The sequence below is a fragment of the Protomyctophum parallelum genome, assembly GCF_964188405.1.
Source record: "Protomyctophum parallelum genome assembly, chromosome: 17".
NCBI classification, from domain to species: domain Eukaryota; kingdom Metazoa; phylum Chordata; class Actinopteri; order Myctophiformes; family Myctophidae; genus Protomyctophum; species Protomyctophum parallelum.
Window position 1 is genome coordinate 34,089,513 of NC_139719.1, and position 24,101 is coordinate 34,113,613.

Sequence of the window (24,101 nt, forward strand, 5' to 3'; positions counted from 1 at the left end):
AATGAGTTGGTTTCGGAACGTTTTTGTCATATTTATAAAGATGAACCCACTGAACGTGCATTACTAAAGTTCTCCTTCTGATTTGGTTTGTTGTCTCAAGTATTTATTTATTTTTAGCAGGAGAAAAGAACAAATTAGCTTAGGGGGGTGGGGGGGTTCAGGGCTTCAGGCTCAAACTTGGAACACACCCTGGACCTGGACTGTACAAATGCAGCCTGAAAATCATGAAGGAGAGTTTTAGCACTTTCGGTGCACTTTTCTTGTTATGCGTGTACAGTAGCCTATGTAGGTTACAGAATTCACTTTCCCCTAATTTGAATTGTGTGGTTGCCTTATACAAGTAGAATGGTACAAGTCTCCACTTCCACAAACTAAATTATATAACAAGCCCAGGATACGGAAACCTTCAATGTTTATCTTTTTCTTTCTCGCTCTCTCTCTCTCTCTCTCTCTCTCTCTCTTTTTTTTAAGTCGAGCAGTGAAATGAAATTTGTGTTCAAATACAGGGGCCTCGCTGTGGCAGGGAAATAATAAGTCTAATATAGCCCTTCACATCTCAGACACAAGGATCTGCTTTCATTGTGGCTCCTTTCCCACCATGTTCCGCTCCAATTCGAAGATGTAAATTCTGCATGCTTCATTCGCAGAAGTCATGTTTACTAAAATTCCCTTGGCAATTTCTTCGATCCATTACCCCAACCTACGTGCTGTTGTGTGGCAAAAGGGTTGCCAATGCTGACTAGCTGCATCCAGTCCGTGGTGGAAAAAGTACTCACATATCTTACTTAAAGCTGCTATAAGCAATAATATGTAATTCTTTTAAAGATGGAGTGCCACAATTATTTGTATTTTTCCAGCTTTTCATGTGTCTATGAGGTGACAGTACTTCATTAGACACCCTGGAGTCGTTTTTATGTGCAATGGTGTATTAACTTTAGGTTTCTTCCTGGAGGCTGAACCCTTGACAGTCAAATTGGTTGATTGGTTAGTCATTGCGACCAGGTTTTTTTCGACCAATGACAAAGCTTCTAGGAACATCTTTGAATGCAGATTGCGGCCCCTAGATGTATCACAGAGACAAAACAAATGGGGAGCGTTCCACCCATTGCTGGCTGTCTGAATACCATTTTTGTTTTTTTTACATATTATTGCTTATAGCAGCTTTAAGTAAAAGTATCAATACTGCAATCGCAATGTAAAAATACTCTGAAGGTCCAGATTTAAAAACGCATTGGCATAAAAATGTATTTGAAGTACAAAGAAATGTAAAGTTGAAATTATGCAGAATGTCCATTTTCACAAGTTTTCAAATGTATAAAAATCTTTAAAATAATTCTACACGGTCACAATGTGACATGATCTCGCACGCATTGCAAATGGTCAAAATCTATAGGACTGAAGTGTTACATGAAAGTTTTGTAATAATAATCCAAATATACAATAACTAGTAACTAAAAGTTTTTTCAAAAAATTGTAGTGGAGTAAAAGTACAATGTTTGGCTCTGAGATGTACAGTAGTGAAGTAAAAGTAAAGTAAAAGAAAATTGGAAATACTCAAGCAAAAAAAGAAAGAAAAAAGTACAGTATACTTGAGTACATGTACTTTATAGTTTACACCACTGGCTGCATCTGACACAGAGATCACAACAGTCTACACAGGCAGTGAGGGGTTCTATTTGATTTCCTGTTGCGTTGGGGCCTAAAGTAGTGGGAAGCAGTATTCTGCTCATTAGGTTGTGTACATTAGCAGCAGATTTTAATGGTTTATGCATACAAGGCCAACTGAGGAGGGCCCGATGATTTAGGATGATGCGTATTTTATGGAAATCAAACCAAATAATGAAGTATTGTGCTCGCACAACGCACTCCCTCTACTTCTGTCTGCCCCCCTCTGATTTTTGTCTCACACAGATCTGAGTCTTTTAGCATTTCCTTTCATCTCTCACCTGTAAACCTCGCCATCTTTCTCTCCATCTCCCCTCTTTCTCTTCACCCCTCCTGCATCTCTTGTTGCTGTCAGGATGCATTAAGACTTGCTAACAAGTGACTTGAATTAGGATTCCCTGCAGGCATGTCCAGGTGCAGCTAATGAGCTTGGAACAAGGGAGATTGGGTTGCCTGTTGTTTTATTGGTGGGAGGATTTCTTTCTACTCGCAAAACAATAGAGCAAGATCATAGAGGTTTGTTTGGGTATCTATGCTACATATGCATAACAAAGGTAGGTTCAAGAGTCGCTCATGTCCGCTAAGCTGGTACAGAACCATTATTTGTATGCAGTGGGATTGAGGGGGTGAAGGAACATATATATTTTTACTTTGCTTTAAAACGTTCAAACGCAGATGCCTCTGGCAGTGGCTATACAATAATTTGTATTGTGTTTGACTTTTTTCAGTGTCGCTTAACTCTTCACGGTAACTTGTAGTGAAATGTATTGATGCAGCCAAGCTTAATGACATGGAAATTGAAGCTGTGCGTTCATGAGATGCAGTCATGAGTTCTCTGCTCAAGGCAATCAGTTAGATCTGAGCTCCAGTGGCTGATGGGCTGTGATCTGTTATCGTCCCTGTGGCCTGGGCTCTAATAGACAGGCTAAATAGGTGGTCTCCCTCCACTGGAGGTGGAAATTAATGTGGACTATGATCCCCTCCCTCTCTGTCTCTCTCAGGATTCTCCAACCATCTGAGCCTGTCTACTTGTCTAAAGAGCCAATCTCTCTGAATGTGCGATGTGTGTGTGTGGGGGGGGGGGGGGCCGAGTGTTAGATCTCCGGTTCTCAACATGGGGTCCTGGGACCCCATGTTGAGACCTCCAGTTAAATGTGTGATACTTAGGAATTGGAACTCAAAGAGCGTACAAATGGAACCAAATGGTCCCACAATGGTTGATTTGGTTCCATTTGAGTTAAATGAACACTGAGGAGTGTAGATTGGGTTCCCCCAGATGAAAATTGTATCTAATGGGGGTCTGTGGCCTGATGGCATATCAAACTTGGGATGCTTGAAATTAAAAAGGCCACCCATCTATTATTAATGTATTACATTTCCCAGAATTCCACTGCCACAATTGCTAACAAAATGTGATCCAGTTCAGATGGCCAAGTCATAGACCATGATGACGTATGCCAAACTGCCGTTCCCGCCTGTGCTTTCTTTTTAAATCAAAATTTTTATCCCACGATTTTGTAACCCAGTTTTTCTTTTCACCCAGTGCCAATTATCTAATGTAATCCTGGGCGCTACACTTCCTCTGCCAACCTGGGGGGGCAGCGGACTGACCGCATGCCTCCTTCTATGCATGAGGAGTCCAAGCTGCTTCTTTTCACCAGACAGAGGGGAATTTCCCCGGCCGGACATAGCGCGTGGAAGGGACACGTTATTCCGACCAGTTCCTTTCCCCTCCATCAGGCGCCCTGGCTGGCCAGGGGGAGGTAGTTTTAGAGACCAGGATTAGACCGCCTGTGCTTTCTGGTCCTGATACATCACTTCCCCTCTGCGTTCTCAACCCAGCTCAGTGGCTCTTACATTACTGGCCAATCACAGCTCTTACACTACTGGCCAATCACAGCAGGCCTACAAGCAATCAAAATCCGCCATTACTAAGTCTATGTAATAAACTCAAATTCTCTTCAGAAGCGTGAATAGTGTAACCCTTACCCCGATGCAGCATAACGTCAGAAATGAGCCAAGAACTTCCGCGCTCTGTTCAATCACCAAGGATGAGAAAAAAGGGTTTAAAGACGGCGCTGATACAGGAAGTGGACGGCAGGAAAATCCCAAGCGATTGGCTACGCCCGATCACGTGACATGCGAGTCCATGTAGTGCTATAGAGCGTTGCAGTCACGCCCCCTTTCAGAACGACGAGGGCCCAGGAAATAATTCCCCATTGATTTCTCCCATAGGCTTTTCAAAAAGTATTTATTTAAAGACCTGTTAAGCCTCGTACAAAGCCAACTCAAGTTGTGTCTATTTGTACGTCTCTAAATGTTTTGATGAATTGAACAAGGTGGACCCTGTTGTAAACAAGTGTAATGCTTAATTGGGTCGTCCACTCACAGTTAACAGTCTTTGTATTGAGTTTGTGCTTGAAATGTACTGTAATTCTGCAAACTGTTAATAAATATTTCAATCAATCAATTAATGACAAATCATGACAACAAACACAATGTTTTGGGCCGATCAAATAATTTGTAAGAAGAAAATGATTTGACCTGCACAAAACATTGTGTTTATTGTCATGATTTGTCACGATCAGAGTTGGCTTGATCCACGCCGTAAAAATAAATACTTTTACGGGAAATTATTTCCTGGGTCCTCGTTGGGGGACTGCGACGCTCTATTCATGTTGGGTTACAGGTGCATGATGGGAAGCAGAGATTTTAGTGTAACACCAATGTCATGTATATTTTTTGCCTTAGACTCGAGCACAGTAGGTTTGCAAGAATTCTAGTTCATTTACAAAGCTGTAAAATCATCAATTACATCACAACTTTTCAGACAGATGCCTGCTACTTTTCCACACTTCGCTGATCTCTCAGATTCTTTAAAGCAGTCTGCAGTCAGCGAATCACACAGACAGGACCTCTCGGCCTCACCTGATATACATCACTGTCCATCACACCGCCGTGACATATTGGAAATGACAGGGGTCTTCACAAGAGTCATGGACGCAACTCATGTCCGCCTGTCACTTGGAAACTAAACTGATAAGCATCTCTTTCCCCTGTGCTGTCTTTGCATTTCTCAAATCCAGGAACTTTGACACCGGATTTATACCTGGTTGCATTGCACACTGGCGTCACATACTGAATATGGTATGTGGAATGCTTGCCTTATAGTTAAAACACGCTCGCCCTCGTTTTTTTCCGCCGACCTCAAGCCAAGAGGCTCGCTGGGGAGCCTCTTGGCTTGTATTCATGTATTTGTTTTGCTGAGAACAAATAAGACGGGCGAATGCGGGAAGCGAATGCAGCACGTAATTAGATTAAATTGCAATCACAATTAGAATAAATTACGTACTTTTCCCCACCTTTTTTTTTTTAAGTTTTTTTTCTTTTCTTTTTGTGACAGTTCTGCCTGGGTTACATAGTAATGGCTCATTGCGTTCGCAATAAGGTTAGAAATAAGTTTAGGGTTAGGCATAGTTTTACTGGGGTTACATTTAGGAATAAGGTCAGGTTTTGGCACCATTTTACTGACGTTAAGGGAATAACGTTAGGTTTAACCCTTTAAGCAGTTTACTTAGGTTATGTTTAGGAATACCAGGCTGAGCAGTTCCGCCGGCTGTACGCCTGGGGTGACTGGGTTTTGGGGCGAGCTTTCCAGTATTCCTGAATATAACCGATCTACAAGATCACAAAGCATCTCGGCATGACATCATTGTAAGCTTGTAGATCGGCTATTTTCAATGTGCGACACAAACGTGCAGATAAGCATGAATCAGGTATTATGAGTTCCCTCTGTGGGAATACAAGACACGTGGCTTCTCAGACATTTAGACTCACCGATGACATTTGCTTTACTCCATTCTCTCAAAAAGGAGGACCAGTGGGTAGGTCTTTTTTAAACGTTTGAGGGGAAGTAAGTAATAGTGTTTCAAGGCTGAGGATTACAAGATTAAGATTGTGGGGTGTCCCTCATAACGAGACACGTGTGGCAGTGGTGTAAGAAACAGAATCCTTTCACAGAGACTGGCCGACCTTCGAAGGGGATATTCTTCAAACATCTAAATGGTAAATGGTAAATGGTGCATTTATATAGCGCCTTTATCCAAGGCGCTTTACAGAGATTGTGCATTACATTCACCCATTCATACACCGATGGCAGCGGAAACCATGCAAGGCACCAACCAGCACATCGGGAGCAATTAGGGGTTCAGTGTCTTGCTCAAGGACACTTCGACAGTAACTCTGGGGGAGCCCGGGTTCGAACTGGCAACCTTACGGTTACCATCCAGGCACTCTACCCCCTGAGCCACCACCGCCCCTAAAAAGTAGAATAGAAACAGAACATGATCGACATGAATGTAAAATTTTTGACCTGCACTCAATTTAACCTTGTAATTCCCAACCAAGCAGTCTGCCTGTCTTGATGTGCACACCATGGCCTTGCCTCACCTACAGCAAATGAGTTGTCGAGGAAAAGCTTCATGCTTTAAAGAGCACCTGGAAATGGCTTTTTAACCATTTTGGCCATCGGGCCAACTGTATCAATTTTGTGAAGATTAGGAAGACTGAGTCCTAGGCGAATACGTTAGATAAGCTGCTCTCCCTTACCCACATCTAGGATATGTATGATCGAAACACGGGCCGGGTTTGAGGAAGCCGAATTGCCAAAATAAGTGCGACAAATTACATCAAGAGCTATCACACACTACAAGGCGAGGTGACTCGCCGCAGTCTCCTTGGGAGCTGATTGGACAGATTGGACGAGCTCCAGCATGTTGTCGTCGGGCAGATTGGTCTTCGGCAGCACCTGGCGCTTTGTCTCCACTTTAAACGGCTTCCGTCTTCATAGCTGGCTGCTGTCCTGACAGAACTCTGCCGGGTGGAGATGGGAGAGCGGTGAATTGGTGCCTTCCTTGCAGGCACATCCTTTATTCTCAGATCTGCTCTCCTCTCCACTCACTTGTCCTCTCTCACCCGACACCTCCTCCTTTCTCCACCCCTTCTCTCCACAGCAATTCTCTGCCCACTCAGGCATCTGTCAAGGTGTGGCGGTTTTACATGGTGAGGCTCCAATGCCCTTGTCCAATTTCACTTTGGAGTGAAGCTAGGCTGAACATGCCAATCCTGATATTACCAAACAAATTAAATCACGCGGTTGGGCGCAAGGGAAAAGAGAGTACAGCGGACGCATTGGATGGAAGGATGGATGAACGGACAGCGGGATGGGAGGGAGAGAGAAGAAAAGGGGGATGCAGGCTGTCAAACAGATTGAGCAGCTCTCTGCTGGGCCTGCCAGAGGATCAGGACATCCTCGGAGAAGAATCCATAATTAGTTCAGGATGTGGGAGAAAGCTGGCCCTGCTGTTACTGCTGCTGGCCAGCGTCATCATGGCTGTCAACACCCCCCCCCCCAAAAAACAAACAAACAAACAAACAAACAAATAAAAAATTGTTGATGTATTCTGCATATAATCTCACACAAATCCTCAAAACGATGAACCAGTCTCACCTGATTTGTCTTGAGTTAGAAAGATAGCAGTCTTCTCAATGTTAGCCTATAGATTAACTCCAATCCTATGATTTGGAGGACAGCAAACCTGTTTGAAACCATTCCTCAAAGATTGTTGTTAAGCAACCAGGCAGTAAAAAGAAGTTACCATCAGTATGTATCTCAATTGCACACCACTGACTATTAAAGGGATGAACTTGATGCCCTGTTACTGCAGAATGTAAGAAGTGCTCACTCTGGAGTTTCAGACGGTTAAAATCTTATTAGAGGGCTTTGCTTGATAACAAAGGCTAATGGGAACATAATGGAATAAGATGTCCCTCTGTTACTAAAGCTGTGTTAGTGAGTCAGAGCTTGTATCCTAGAAACAACAGTGTCTGCAGCTGAACGCGTTTCTCTGCAACATACTGTAAGTGAATTTTCATTATCTCTACTCTGGAGGCGATGACACAGACGTATGAGAGATGTAACAAAAGACTAGGAATAGGAAATTACCTGGCAACTAAAACATGACATTCAGTGCAGTTATTCAGTGAGGCTGTTTACTGAATCAACTGTACGGTAGCCAGTACATCTACATATCAATTGCTCCATGTAATGAGGTTATTCACAGAATGAAGCTACTTAAACAGCACAGAGTTTGAGGAAATTTAATTAAAACAGCGTTGTTTTCTCCAGCTCCCATGACGCACCTAAATTAATTTGATTAATTGTTTGACTTAGTAGATGCTGTTCAAAGTCACAAATTACCTTAAACTGAGAGTAGGATTTCATGCTGAAAGATTTCCTTCTTAATTCAAATTGATAAACTGGCATTTTTAACTCGTTCACATGGGTGCAAAGCTTCCTGGTGCATTTGAAGAGAGAACATTGCTGGCGATGTCAAGTTCCCAGGTAAGCAGTGCTGAATCAATAGGCGCAGCAGGATCAGTACAGTCTAGTTGAAATGCTTGCTCTGAACGGTGATTTGCTAAATTCGGTTAGATTCTAAACCTCTGGGATTACACAAACACACACATGCACACACAAATGAGCTATATGTACGTCAAGGTTCAGCCTGTATCCATCGGCTAAGGCTCGATTTATACTTGGATGAGTGCCGATATCGTACGCAACCAAGTATAACGGAGCAAAGTCTAAAAGACTTGTCCATATGTGCCTCTGCAACAACTCAGGGTTAAATCTGTGAACCTTGACCGCAATCAAATTTGTGTCCCTGCACATGGGCTTGTTGTGTGTGTGTGTGTGTGTGTGTGTGTGTGCACGTGTGTGTGTGTGTGTGTGTGTGTGTGTGTGTGTGTGTGTGTGTGTGTGTGTGTGTGTGTGTGCGCGCAGCAATCTCTGGGTTGAACTTGAATCTGCCTACTGCAGGTGCAGCATAAACATACAAAAACACAACAGATTCTGTCCAAACATCAGCGGTACAGAAGGGGCGGTGGGGTCACAGAACCAAACATCAGCGGTACAGAAGGGGCGGTGGGGTCACAGAACCAAACATCAGCGGTACAGAAGGGGCGGTGGGGTCACAGAACCAAACATCAGCGGTACAGAAGGGGCGGTGGGGTCGGTACAGAAGGGGCGGTGGGCTCACAGAAGCTATCCAAGGCTCATTGGTGTTAATACTGCAAGAAATTGGATTTTTGATTTGTGCAATTAGAACAATCTAGTAGGGTCTAGTCAGCAGCCTTAGAGCAATTATAGCCATTTCCCATAATTGACGTAGATGTTCGTGGCGTGCTTCCTACAGTCGATGTGTAATGCGAAACCCTAAGCTTAGGGTCAAAGATTAATATTTAAATAATACTGCATCTACCAATTATTTTTATTACTTGTTCGTTAATCAAATAATTGAGAAGCACATTTATTTAGATTTACATATATATCAAAGCAGACTATTATTTTCTAGAATCAACTCGATAAGTCTACTCTATTTAACCACTTGAGCCCTGTTTTTACAAGATCATGCTTAATTTAAAAAAGCCCATTTGCACACCTACTTCAAGGGAGAGCTGGTGCGTAGGAGTAGGCAGTTAACATCAAAAAAAATTATTCCCACTTCACTTACAGCCACATTTGGGTCGATCTGACCTTCATCAGGAGTCAACTGGTAGACAGGCACATATTTATGAGAGCTCTCAATGAGGCCTTCTGACTGAGTACGGCAGGATCATTATGTATAATGTTATTTTTTTTAATGTTTCTTTTGTGTGGACTTAAAAAATACCATCTCTCACCCGTATGAGCCGTTCTCCATTACCTCCAAGTTTTGTATGGTGTCCTGATTGGTCGTTGCCTCTCTGAGATCTATCATGTCATTGCTGTTGGGTGGAAACTTTATGTCCATTTTGTGTGACACTGTTGTATGATGAAGTAGTATAAAAACAAAACAAAACTGTGATACAAGGTTTCTAACCACAATATTGTAACGTTTAGCACCCTGAGCTGGAGTCGAACCCCGATCTCCAGCTCAGTAGACAAGGCAAGCAACAAGCCACGCTAAGAGAGCTAGCTCGCTTGGAGGAGAAAGTTACGGCCGGGTCTTTCGCAGGGTCGTTATACTACCCTCTCCTTTCTGAAGCTCACCCCGCGCTTCACTCCTCGAGTCCCTCAGGTCCCATGCACAAGGGCACGATCCAGCGGTCCTCGACCACTTCTGACACCAATGTAACGTTTAGCACCCATGAGCTGGAGTCGAACCCCGATCTCCAACTCAGTAACTCAGGCAAGCAACAAGCCACGCCAAGAGAGCTAGCTCCCTTGGAGGAGCAAGTTACGGCTGGGTCTTTCGCAGGGTTGTTACACTATGGGTCTGTCAAGTTGACTCACACCTGGTGAAGGTCTGAGCGACCTACACGTGTATCTGCATTCAACCTTTGTGGCTGTAAGTGAAGACGTTGTGCAGGATTCTTTTCTTTGCTCCTCTCATACTATATCATGCAAAAACAGCCTATTCAATGTGTTGTGAGATGTTATTTTTTTCTGGATTAATACTCAATTAAATCAATTCGTTCAAATAACTGTTGCATCCATAAATAATACACTACTGTAGTATGTTACCAGCACACCAGGAAACTAAAGTGAATGATGAGCACGTGCCACGTGTCAGAATTGACAGAAACCATTCCGTTTCATTTGTGACCTTTATTCCTTCCCGTCAGTCACAATGTTTGACTGTAAAGTGGAGATGAAACAAACAAGCTAAACTCCTCGGAGAGAAAACACCATTTAGGAAGCATTATCCCCCCACCCCCTCTCACTCCCCCCCGACTCCTCTGCTGCCAGATACGAGATACGCATCTAGGAATACAGATCGACACGTAGCCTAATCTCCATTTGATGAATACTGTTTGTTTACAGGAAAGCACAAAGAAGCCCCATCTCCACAACAACACTTGATCCAATGTGATATATAATTAGATGATGGGTATATATAAGCCGAGTGGGAGGCTTCCCGGGCTTGACTGACTGTTGCATTGAATTGAGATGGGATGAGGGTAGCCGTGTGTAAGTGTGGGGTACCTCCGTCATGCCTTCTTGCAATGCAAACAGAGCGTGGCCTACCTGGCTAATACGCCTCTCTGTTCTCTACACACATACGGCACAGCATCATTCGTGTTTATACTGTTCGTCCAGCAGGCTCGATGTTATGGCCATTGATCCATACATGATAGAACTGTTAGTCGAACAAGACATGCACACACTCAAACGCCAATCTGCAGCATTCTCACGGACGTCTGGTATTTTTACGCTCCGAAATGTTATCACCGGTCAAAAGTACCGCATCTACTGTACATGAAACGTGTCTTATATTAAACCCAATCGGATGGGCAGATTTCAAACAAAACAATCTCTCCTCTGCTGTCCTTTCCCAAGCCCTTCTCTGCACCCACCCTCCTTTCCAAACCTCTGTGGAGAAGATGAGATCATGGGAGAAGGAATGAAGGTTTTCATCATCCTCTTGGCCCTGCCAGGAAGCCGTTCCTGCAGCCTTTAGTGGTGTGCCTGTAGAGATGCAAGGAGCTCTCTGCAAGCGAGGCGGATGATCCCAGCTCTACACCTGCCAGGCTGCCACTCCCACTGGGACACATCAATCACCTCCACTCCTCTCACATCAGATGGAGACAGAGAGGTGGGAGGGATGGAGAGAGGAAGAGTGGAGGGAGTTATAGCAGAGGAGGGGAGCTGCTGGCTGCAGATATTGCCTTCTCTCCTCTGATACTGGTGATGCAACGCAGAGCTGGACTAAAGCCTAATTTAATGCTTGCAGCACAACAAAAACAGCTTTTCCGGCAAGCAACGAGGCTGTCCGCCGAATTGTAAATCAGGCTTGATGTCCAATATGACTCTGCAGCAGGCAGGATATGACATCTCTACAATTAACACAGTACAGTCGCAGAGAAAGAAAGGCTGGCGTATGAACCCTGTTTTCCCTTTCCTTCATGAATGGATTACACATTTCACCAATTTATATCACATATTTCATTTTCTTTCTCAAACCTGTGCCGACACCTGAGGCGTGAAATGGGTGCCCTTTACTACTAAACGACCTCTGTGTGTGTGTGTGTGTGTGTGTGCGCACGGCGCCCGCGCCTGTCTGCCTTCTTTCAACACGAAAGAACGAAGCTGAAATGAAATCTCTAATGTGTTGGCGTATTTGCCGTATTAGGCAACATGGATACCAAAGAGGCCTTTGGTGCAAGGTAATGAGGGTGGCTGGGACTACGTAGTTTAGTGAAGTTACCCCCCTCCCTCCCATCTTTGACTGGGGGAAATTATAAATTCAGTTTTAGAAGTGACCCAATGACAAATCCAAACAAAAACCGTGCTTTACTCAGGGGGAATCATGGAGTTGTCTCTGTAGCTGATGGGTGCAGATTCTTGAAGATACAATGATTTTTAGCAAAAGGCTGATGCACACCTCAAAAGGTTGGTGACAGGTGCGTATAGGGCGATTAAAAATGGTATATATATTTTTTTTTTTTAAGATATGTTTTTGCGGCTTACGCCTTTTATTGATGATTTTTTAAGGGACAGATAGTAGGCTGACAGGAAACGGGAGAGAGATGGGGGGATGACATGCGGTAAAGGCCGTGTCGGGTTCGGGAGTCGAACCCGCGGCACACCGCGACTGGATCACCAGTCCGGTGCCCAGACCGTTACGCTACGGCCTGGGCCAAAAATGGTATCTTTGAAGAGGACCCGCACACTGTCAGACACTGTTGCTCTTTATTAGGTGGACGTTTGGACCTTCATCAGGACAGACCTGATGAAGGTCTAAGCACCAGAAACTAAACTGCTCTGTGTTACTAAATCGCTGTGTGATCCGGTCTAGGTGTGGTTTAGACTGGATGTTTGTTTTTAGTCTCGCCAGTTGGTACGAGTTGGAATAAAAGATGGATATACCAAACAAACTATTCCAAGAAGTGCTTGGAGAAACATGTCTGATTCATACACCGCATCAAGGCTTTTGTTTGGTAGGACCTGAAATTATGATTATTAATAATTATTTGGGGTATTTCTTATTCCAGTTTGGGTTCCAGCCTAATAACTATAAACCAGTGACTACAACATGACGTAATAGATCACCCGCTCCCGACCGGATCAGAAACCCGAAAAGGAATGTTTCCCAGGCTACACATTACAGAGGGATGCAGTGAACACTGTGAGCATGAGCTACTTCAATACAGAGGGATGCAGTGAACACTGTGAGCATGAGCTACTTCAATACAGAGGCAATTGAAGAACAAAACATTGATATGGCGTCTTGAAAAAAATAGTGCAAATCCATTCCCTTCCATCAGCCTGATGGAGGGGAAAGAGGGGAAAGGAACTGGTTGGAATAACGTGTTCCTCGCGCGCGCTATGTCCAACCAGGGAAACTCCCCCCTGTCAGGTGGAAAGGAGCAACTTGGACACTCAGACATGAAGGAAGCATGAGTTCAAGTCCGTTGCTGTCGCCATGTCCCCCATATATGGGGACTAGGTTGGCGGAGGGTGTGTAGAGCCCAGGATCACATTCGATAATTGACGCAGGGGTGAAAAATGGGTTACAAAATCGTGGGATAAAAATTATAGTTAAAATAAAAATAAAGATTTGTGTGTGTGAGAGAGAGAGAGTATGCAGTTTGGCAGAGTGTACATACAGTACATCCAAAGAAAGTGAAGAGAGCTGTGTTTAGAGAGAGAGAGAGAGAGAGAAGGGGTATGCATAAATGCATTAAGGAGAAAGAGAGTGGGGGATGCTGTGTGTGTTCAATCTGCTGAGAGGTGAACAATGATATAACCTTTGTTTATGAGGGTGGGCGGCCGGCTGACAGTGTGTATAAGTCACCGATGGCCCGGCCACTCGGAGATGCACTGACGCACATTAATCAAGCCGACAGAAGGAGGGAGGCTTCAATACAACTCCCCAGGGCTTTTTACAGAGAGAGAGAGAGAGAGAGAGAGAGAGAGAGAGAGAGAGGGAGAGAGGGAGAGGCTTGGGGAGAGAAGGTAACAACCTCAAGTGCCTTAACACCTTTCACTTCATGAGATCACAATTCTTTGGGAAAGGTGTATGAACTATTAACTATGAACGCCTATGAAGCAATAATGTGAAGAGTTTTCATTCTAAACAAGATATTACACACAATGTGACCTTCACACCACTAAAGAACATCAAAAACATGAGGTTTGGGGAGCGTATGCGTTTAAGCAAGGATAAAGTTCCTACCCACCATCATGGAGACTGGGGTATGAATCCTCCATGGTACCCGTGGCTTGGCCGGAAGTTCCAGCGACCACAACTGGCCATGTTCATGGGGGGGAAAGCTGATTGGGGACTGTGATCTCTGTCGCTGGACTAGCGAATCCTACAGGTTGGTCTGGTCAGGGTGCCTGTTCAGCAGGGAGAGAAACCAAGAAGCATAGCGTGTCCATCTGCACGCGTTACGCCTTCATGGTGAAACTCTGCAGTATCAGGGGAAAAGAAGTGGCTGGCGACATTGCGTATCGGAGGAGACAAGTGGTTGTACGAACAGTAGGGATCAGCAGTGGAGGGTACTACAGGTGGGAATTGGCCTAACTGCTAAATTACAAAAACAACACCACACACATGAGCACTGCATTCTTGGGACTTTCATAAAAAGATCATTTTTACTATAAAACAAAATGCATATTTACAAGGCAAGAGGTAATAATCCTGTGGTTGGCAAAAAAACACTGTACCTTTACAAAATGGAGGAAATGCGTACAAAAATGGCTCAGGGAAGTCAAGTCATATATGCCTCAGTATACATACAGCTTATTACAGTGTCGCTCGCCATCAACCCTGAAGTCTTACTCTTTTTGCAAGTCTTAATACAAGACAAAAACATAGCAAAACAAAACAAAAACATCAACAAACCTTTAAATCAAACTTTTGGGCACTAGGTGCGAAGATAAATTCCAACATAAAAATGGGTTTTAGAGCAGTTGAGAGGCAGTCAATAGAACAAAAAATCATACAGCATAGTCTGATATTCACAGGGCATTATTCTACATTCTTTAGAGTTTGATACAAAAAGGTCAGCTAAATAATATTCAGTTTTAAATACAAAAATCGATCCCAAGAAAATGAGTTTTTTGTGAAAACCTTGATAAACCTCTGAGAAAAAAGAAAACTGTAAGCTCTATAAGCAGGAGCAAACTTATGTAGAGATCAATGGTCAATAACCAATTAACTGAAACATTTTTCAAACATCGACGTAACTGCTCCGTTGTTGTAAACGGGTGAAATACAATTTGCGGTGCAGAGCACAGATACGAACTGTGCCTTGTTCGCACGCAAAACATTGCAACATTGCCTATAAATGGAGATGATGCAAATGGTGTTGGCAATGACAACCATGTCACACATTAGAGTGAGAAGTGACTGCAGCTCACATGAAACTGGTGGGACATCATGGAGGGGGAAGTAGATTTCTGTCATTTATACATGTGTGTGTACATAAATGACAAGAAGCTACTATCCATCTACAGAATAAACATACTATATGTACTATACTGTATATAAGTCGAGTTTGATGACAACCTGGAAGTTGGAACTGGAAGAATTCATGGTTAGTCTAAACTGTTCTATGTGGAAAACAGAGCATGTGACATTAGGGAGCCTGATTCAACCGCAGAGCTGGTGGCTGTAATGTGGCACATTTGTTTCGCCTCACCTTCCAGTTCACACACTATACGCAGCGTCCCTTCTCAGGCATGTTTGCACTCTACTGTCGAGGTCTACGCTCATCATTTCGTCACTCTGTGTTCTGGGTTTTCTCTCCGTGGTGTGCAGGAGGTGCCGTCATTATCTTCCCATGGCAGATCGAAACTGTGTGTCTTTCTCTCCGTTGTCCGTGGTCCTTCTCACAGCCAGGGATGCCAGGCAGGGTCCATGCGACACAGGTTGTCCAGGCTGTTGGCCGCGGCCACCAACGTGTTCACTTTACTCTCGCCTCCTTCGAACTGAGCCAGATTATGGAGTCGGGTCATGATGGCGGTGACGGCCTTCTGGACCAGTGAGACGAGCTGCTGGGAGTCCATGTTCTCCGGCTGGCCGGCCGGGGACAGAGGCATGGAAGTGTCTTCCTGGGTCTTCTTGTGCCAGGCGATGATCTCGTCGCGAAGAACTGCCTTCAGAATGCCGTCCACCTATGGGAGACGAAGGAGAGAGGTCAGGAAGCGAGGAGAGGCAGGCTGGCATTTTAATTGGCGGTTTCGTCGGTGTTGAAGCGCTGTGATAAAAACCTCACACTTGGTATAAAATTATGGCCAATCTAAAACATACACATTAAGCAAAGTTGTTAACTTTAATTCAGGGTGTGTAAATTCTCCCTATGGTAACTTCTCAGCCTTGTTAGCAGCTCATTATGAGGGCAAAATGCTGAAATATACCAACATCTAAACCAAGAACGACCTCCAGACTAGCAATCACCACCTAACTGTACACACACTGTCCTCTTCCCTTGCTTTATGTGTTCATTTGGTTTCAGGCTCCACTATATTTGAAAGCGTGAATCATACATGTCTTGTTTGTGCGCCTCTCTGCAATCCAGTTCCATGGGAACATGCATCCATTTTGCTGCACCACAAGAAATGGTGGTCCCTGGGATATGGTCTCTGGCTAGATTGACAGGACTGACGCTTTTCTTTATTTGAGTTTTCAACTCCCCCTGCCTGGTCCCTCCACATCACTCCATCTCAAAGTACAGGGGAGGCCTATACATAGACACCACAGGCCTGTCATCATGGCCCCGTTTGGGATACATAAGCCAAACCTCCCACGGCTCACATATTGATTGTGTTGTTTTTGTTTAGCTGTGCCTCAGTGAGCTTCCTCTCCGGGTTTACCTCTGTATGGTTGAACGCCAAAACAACGTCTGGAGAAGTTTACAGCGCAAAAGCCAAAATTTCAGACGTCAAGTACTGGCAGAGATCCTCATTGTGGAATACTCCAATGAAATATTCAGAGAAGGCAGTGGTGTGTGTTTGACTGGACCTCACATTTGCAAAACACAAACCCACAAACTACTTCAAAACTGATTAAACTGTCACTATTTAAGACTGTGTAAAAACTTGCTGCACATGGTGCAAGAGTGCACATTTTAAAGTGACATTTAAAATAACCTTCAAACTGTTTAGGGTATGTGCTGAGCCATACCATTTTGAAATCATTGTTCAAAGCTCAAGATATACAGTACATGTATATAGATATAGTATGTAGATATAGCCTACATTCCTATAACACACACACACACACACACACACACACACACACACACACACACACACCCCCCCCCCCCCACCCCCCCCCACCCACCCATTGAACCTTCTGATTTCAAGACGGCCACTCTAGCTCCTGAGCCAGGGTCGTAGTGCCGTAGTTTATGGCATTCACATTAGCACAAGACTCCCTGCAGATTAACTGACCTTGAAGTTGGGTTGTGCGAAGCAACGTGCTACGGCAATCATGGAGGCAGTGAGCGGGCCCGAGACGCCGATGGTGGTCAGGAACTCTGAGATGTTGGGTGTCAGGCGGAATGGGACCGGTCTGTTGGCATCCAGGTCTCCTGTGGCATCATTGATGTCAAAGCGGAAGTAGGAGACGTTCAACTTGCCAGTATCCTGAAGAGAAGAGAGGGAGGGATGAATATAGTGAGTGTGTGTGTGTGTGTGTGTTCTTCTTCAAACATCTATCAATTTAGCATGACAATTAAGTATGTTTAACAAAGCTTGTGCTAAAGGCAGTCTAAGGATTCAATATTGGCAAATACTACCATTATTAATTAATTAATTTCAACCTGTGACTTAAAGACCGTGTAAAGGGAATTCAATCCAATACGTGTTAAATAGTTTTGGCAAAATATATATATTATTCAAATGTGGCTGGTTGGTTACACAAACTTGAGAATAAATAATTATGACTTACTAGTCCTTAACCATTCGAAAATATGCACACCAAATGATTTACAGTTTGGGTAATGCGATTTAATTAAGCAATATTACACGAGAGGGTGTGCGTTACTGTCATTAGTTGCAAGAACGAGCTGAAGGCGAGTTCTGTAAGGGCAGAAGTCTGCTGCGCTCTGGGAGAACAACAAGGCTGAATTCATTGTTTTAATTGTTTCCATGATGCTGGTTTGAAGCACGGCTAGAAGGCTGTTTCATTCAGATTGCTTCCTCGAAACGACCTGTTGTATAATAGATCATATTGTTGATGTATGTATTTTGAATTCAGTCTGGTCTCAGAGGCACTTGCCCGTCGGGCAAGTAGTACAGGAAAGGTGCAATTCTGGAGAAATTGCAAAGTGTGATTGCCTCGATGGCAAATATAGGCCTTTGGAAATAAAGGCCCTTCCAACTGATTTTGCTAGCCAATTACAATGTCAAGTCACTCCATGGGTCATGGGTAAGTCATTTGGAGGGGATTTATCCCCAAAAAGCATGTTTTTGCAACAAATGTCCCTATGGATGAAAATGGAATTTGGCTCTCTGTTGATTAAACCACCCTCGACATGTGATTAAAATTTGGGGTGGATTGGACATTCCGTTTGGAAGCCAATTACGGCCGAACGATACGGACTATAAAAATTATGCCCATGGTGTTTTAATCGTATAGGTCCAAAGATGATGTGTACCAGTCTTTGTGAGATTTGTACAAAACCTGTACTGTAAAAAGTGTTTTTTGAAGAAATGTTTAAACGGTGGAAAATCTTTCTAGACGAAATGGGCTAGGCCTATATGGGGAGATGCGTCATGACCCAAGGAATCCAGAGAAAAAATATTTGTGAAGGGCTCCTATGTCCAACTTTTAAGTGTGTGTGCAAACACAAACTTTGTCCGACACAAACATTAAATGCCATTGACAATGAATGGACAATTTTGAGTGATCGTGTAAACAAAAATTGCACTTAACACAAACATTGAAGACAAAAGTGAGGACACAACTTGTGATTGGCCGGAATGAGATGATGTACGTCACCACGCGTGTGATTTTTTTATTTTACGAGGTTAAAGGGCAAAAGGTAAAGTGGGCGGTTATAGTTAACTATTGCACGCAAGCACGACCCGGCACTGCTCATTGAGCTGTAAATACTGGTATGGTATGGCAGATAGTAGATACAAAGATATTTAGAATTCATTGTAGGATATTAAAACCACTTTAAAATTAAACATTGAATTGGCAAGTATTTTGAAAATACTGATCTGGTATCTCATCTTTTTTTAAATACCATTTTTGCCACAAACAAAACAAGAAATTGTACAAAAATCTCAACCAACATTCCTATAAGTTCCATTCCCCATTGTCCTCTGTTAGGCTGTATTAGTCATACCAGAAAATGATTAGTCTCCACAACAGCAAAACAACAAGACAACAACTACAAAATGGCCAACAGTATTGATCCATGTGCACCAGATGCAGTAAAACCTCTGACCGTCAGCGGGACATCTATAATCCGCCACTCACGCTCCTTCTCGGCTCTCATCTCTTCTCTAGGCTCTATGTCCCCAGTGAGTTAAGTATATACAGCCCCAGTTTCATCTTTACGCCTGCGTTTATGTCCAATAGGGCCTGTGCATGAGCAGCCATTCCAGTGAGATAAGCTCCTCTCATATGAAAAGGTGAGTGGGTCTGACAGCTTTATAGCGGTGCATTTCATCCAATCTCTCTCTCTCTCTCTCTCTCTCTCTCTCTTGCGCTTTTCCTTTTCTCTCTTCTGTCTATCGCTGTAATTTCATTCTACAGGCCCAGGCCTCTCCTCTCTCTGTCTTAAACCTCCCTCTAAGACCTCCCGTCAACTGCTTTCTCTAGGCCCCAATGTCTCCCCCTATGCTCTCCGTCTCTCCTTTTCTCTCTTCTTCCATTCATCCCCTTACTCTCTCCATTCACCATTCCCTCTCAACTCCATTCTTTATCTTTGCCTCCTACAGGGCAGGGGTCGAAATGTGACAATTTTTGTTGCCAAATTGTATCTGTGCAAACCTTGTGAGCCGTCAGTACTCTGTATGGTCTCTGAAATGGCAATAGTAGTAGTGGCCTGAGTAGTGGTGGCCTACCAAGGTGTTTTGTAAATCAATAATTAATCTATTATAAATTGGTGCTCCTTACAATTTGGTGGGTCTTCTGACATTTTTGCTGGTGTTGCCAGTGATGCCAAGAAAAAAAAAGCAGACCGGTCTGAAGTGAGTGGTGCAAACAAACTCAGCTTCCCAGCATGTACCTGTGCACAGTGTGAAGCCGCCCCACTTTGTCACCGGTTGGTACCCTAACCATACATACAGACAGACAGAGGGAGGGACGGACATAGCTGGGCATTGGAGTGGCTGCACCCTACTGTATGGTTGCACCACTCAAAAAGAAAAAATACATTTTGATCTAAGAGTGCCAACCTGCCAGCACCAAAGCTGCTCAATCTCTATGAATCAAGTCATTATAAGGTGAGCATCAATAGGGTCTGTACGCAGGGCCCAACTGTAAAAACCTCACAAATCCACCCATGTTATAGTTATGGTGTCTTGTCCTTGTACACCCTCTGCATGTACTTTACAGAGAGCGTGTATGTGTGTGTGTGTGTGTGTACATTCTCCGTACTATAATCCTTGTGTGTCTAATGGGATCTGCGGAGTGGAACAGGCAGAGAGGGGGCTTAATGCTGCCGCTTAGCTGCCCAGAGGAACGCCTGTCAGCAAAGGCCGATTAGGATCAGAGGGGAGGGGTGGCCGACCGACACAATCATCTTTAATAATGACTTGGAGAAAGCTGTCTGCACACTCACTGGATGGACTCACAGACACACGCACGAATGCTGTAAAAGTAACAGACACTCCGTTTTGTCCCTCTGCGCGCGCACACACGCACACACACACACACACACACACACACACACACACACACACTAGGGCAAACAGACACCCTCTCTCTTGCCCCTCTTTTACACACGTGCCCGCAGTCCCTTCAAATTGAAACGTTTTTGATAGCTGTAGAGCACAGGGGCCTGAATATAAGGGGCTGTCAAAACATCCTTCTCGTTGACAGCGGCTGGCTGACTGATATAGGCCCACTGTGAATGTCACAGGGGAGGATGGTAATTCATATGGCCAGATATGGAGAGGGGTAACTGTGATCTCTTAATGCATCTATGAGGCGGTATACAGATTGAATTAGCCCCTGCGACATAGATCACACTCGCCCTTGACCGAGCATGTGTGCATGTAGTTACTAAGTGTAAAGTAAAGTTCAATGAGTAAATAGAATTCTGTTATGGTTCGTCTACATAAAGTTAATCATGCTAGCTTTGTGCGTCTGTGAATGTGTGCGCGCACGCACACACACACACACACACACACACACACACACACACACACACACCAGGTACAGCTCTACCATCCATATCGCCTGCCAGGTAGGACACAACTCTCCTAACCCCTCAGCTGGTGGCTGTCCTAGACATGTCCCCGCGCGCACACACGTGCACACACACACACACACACACACACACACACACACACCTGCAGTACCTCAGGGCTCAGCGCGTTTCCATCGACTAAGGATCAAAGACTTGTCCTTATGCTCCAGGTTAAACCTATGAACCTTGACTATGATTCAAATTAAGTATCTGTGTGTGTGTGTGTGTGTGTGTGTGTACCTGTGCTATCTGCAGCATCTCTGGGTTGAGCCTGTTGAGGTGTAGCATGAACTCGGCCAGGCCGATCAGAGCCAGCTGGATGGTGAACATCTTCCTGAAGGTCCAGTAGTCGGTGGCGTTGGGGAAGGTGTGGAGGGCCCACTCCTTCAACATGCTGCGAGGCACCATGTTGCCCTGCACCTCCTTCAGGATGTCCCGAAGAACCTGCCACAACGCCATCAATTATTGGTCATTTTCATTGAGCAGAAATTGGTTCATCCATGAGGGTCTTGTGATGGATGTATTTTTATTATTATTATTTGTTACGTTTGTATTTTAGTTTGCTTTAATTTGAGGATAGATTGTGTTTTGAAATTGCTTATTATTATTAATTATGAGTTAGCATGTTTAATTTACATGATATATAACTAAACTTTAAAATATCGTTTAACCTCTAGTTTCAAGCGGCAGGAAGTCAGCTGCTCTGGTGATGCTAGCATTTCATTGATGCTAGACCAATGAAACTGTACTTCATGGTACAGTATCAGTACCTGATGGCTGGCCTGCGTGCCTCTGGCCTGCACCGTGGCCAGGCGGTCGTAGTAGCGCGAGATGGGGTTGTCGTGTTCGATGCCCTTCTTGGCACAACGCTGCTTGTAGATCTCCACCAGGGACAGAGAGGAGGGGTTATCCTCCACCAGCCTCATCTGCGGGGATACTGCCACCACCCGCGGCACTGGAAAGACAGTTACCACATTACCTCCAATTACCAACAGGGACATTATAGCATGGGTGACCCAAATACAGATGAACAGAGGAAGAACCAGTCATTTGGTGGACACTTCATCTAAAATGCATTACACTGACCACAAATACATGCTTTTTTTTAGCACTGTTGTGACCCATGACCTCAACACTGGATTTATTACCGTCTTTTACAAAAAATAAATGGAATCACTTAACACTGGCATCCCAACTTTGGCCATTTTAGGTGAACATTTAAAACAAATTAAAGACAAAATAGAACATCTTCAAGCTTACAACATGTTACAAAGCGACGCATTGTGGCTAATTTCTCTTTTACTGTAAGTACATTATACAGGGCTTAAGTAGTTAACTCTACTCTAATCTACTCACAGACTTCCTCTTACCTAAGCAGATATGGCCACCACTAATGCTACACTCTACAGATTAGAGGCAACAAGGTAAGTTTGGAAAATTACAAAATGCAAAAATTACAAAATGCCTGCTAGTTAGTTCTTCTTGAGTAGAGTTTAGAGGGACGAAAAGACAAAATAGGCTGGAGAGGCGAGGGGGGGTGGTGTCAGGATGGACAGAAGAAAGAAGGGGTTAGAGAAAGGTGAAAAACAAACAACCAACCAAGCAACTCTGTAACATTAGCAGAGTAAACACTGGCCTACCCTCGCCAAAAAAAAACAAGTCTTCATGTTACCACACAGTCGACCACACGTCATATACCTTCAACCAACGTGTACTCTAGAGGGGTGAGCGGGGTTGTGGAGTTGTGAAATAGCTACAATAATGAGGTACTATCATTCAGTACCAAGGCCCCCAGGGGGAAAAGGGTGGGGGCAAAACCACCCCGTCGAGACACAGCCACTTGGGATATGGAATCAAAACAGTCTAAACATTTACATAACGCTGGGCACTCAGAGGATCCTACAAACCAGACCTTCCAGTCAGGGGGAGGAAATGGGTCGGACGGGACTGAATGAATTCCCCATCCATATTTCTTCTAAAACAAAGCAATCAAGGGCAGGGAAGAGAAAATAGGGAGAGTGGGCAAACATCTGGGTTGGAGGCAAACCTCTGGGGTGGGGGGACAGGGGAGGAAATTGGGAAGAGGTACTTGAAAAGATAAAAAGAAATTGTATGTGTGAGAGAGAGGTGGGGGGAGAGAGAGAACATTATGAGAAGAACAATGTCGGGCGAGGCGAGTGACAATTGCTCTCGGTACACAACGACAGAGGAGGTCACACCATGAGTCACCTCTTCATCTCCAAGGATACAGAGCCATGGGCAAACACATGGGGCACAGATGAGAACGTGTGAAATGAGAAAGGAACAGAGAGAGAGAGGCAAGACAGAAAAAACAATGAAATAATGAATAAAAACATCCGATTCCCCTGTGAATCTCTGCCATCATGCTGATGACTTGCCAATACAAAGGAACGGCTGGATGGTAGATTTGAAATAATTAATTTTAACAAAAAGAAAAAGAAAAATGAATTCACACACGACATAAGTGAAAACATATTTGGGATTTACTTCCAGGCAGTGTGCACAAGAAGTTTGGCACAGACTGGTGTAATGGCTTGCGAGATTAGACACATACAGCGGGCGGACAGGGACATAAACATAACATATAGACAACCACTCTTATAAAAAGGGCATGAGAGACAGATAATGGAAAGGAAGGAAGGATGGATGGAAGGAAATAAGGTAGAGGATAGAGCAGAAAGAAACAATTGACAAAGAGACAGAGAGATGCTCAACCGGCCACGCCCCTCCCCCCAGGTTTCTCAGGGACAGGTTACCTGTAAAGAACAGGTGTCTCTTTGTAGTCTCTTTCCTCTTCTCCAGACAGGGGTTGAGGAGTCTCAGTAGCTGCAGGACCCTCTCCTCCCGCCGCGACTCCGTCAGGCAGGCATCGTTCATCACCAGGTAAGGGTAGATCTTCCCGTTGTGGCCACGGATGTAGAGGCGGCGTGCTGCTGTGTTGTGCTTCTGGACGATCTCCACCCTGGGCATGAACCTGGTAAGAGAGAAATGAC

General features: G+C 44.3%; 1 protein-coding gene across 5 annotated transcripts in view; it reads right to left on the minus strand.

Moving 5' to 3' along the window:
- Positions 1-14,272: 14,272 nt before the first annotated feature.
- Positions 14,273-24,101, minus strand: part of trrap (transformation/transcription domain-associated protein) — a 133,735-nt gene continuing 123,906 nt past the window's right edge. For all 5 annotated transcript variants that reach the window (XM_083788056.1, XM_083788053.1, XM_083788055.1 and 2 more), the window contains exons 68-72: positions 23,865-24,082; positions 21,858-22,042; positions 21,328-21,531; positions 17,111-17,305; positions 14,273-15,832 (exon numbers count right to left, since the gene is read on the minus strand). In XM_083788056.1, coding sequence (XP_083644182.1) covers positions 15,548-15,832; positions 17,111-17,305; positions 21,328-21,531; positions 21,858-22,042; positions 23,865-24,082 — 1,087 coding nt within the window. In that variant the 3' untranslated portion in view covers positions 14,273-15,547. The remainder of the gene's footprint in view (positions 15,833-17,110; positions 17,306-21,327; positions 21,532-21,857; positions 22,043-23,864; positions 24,083-24,101) is intronic.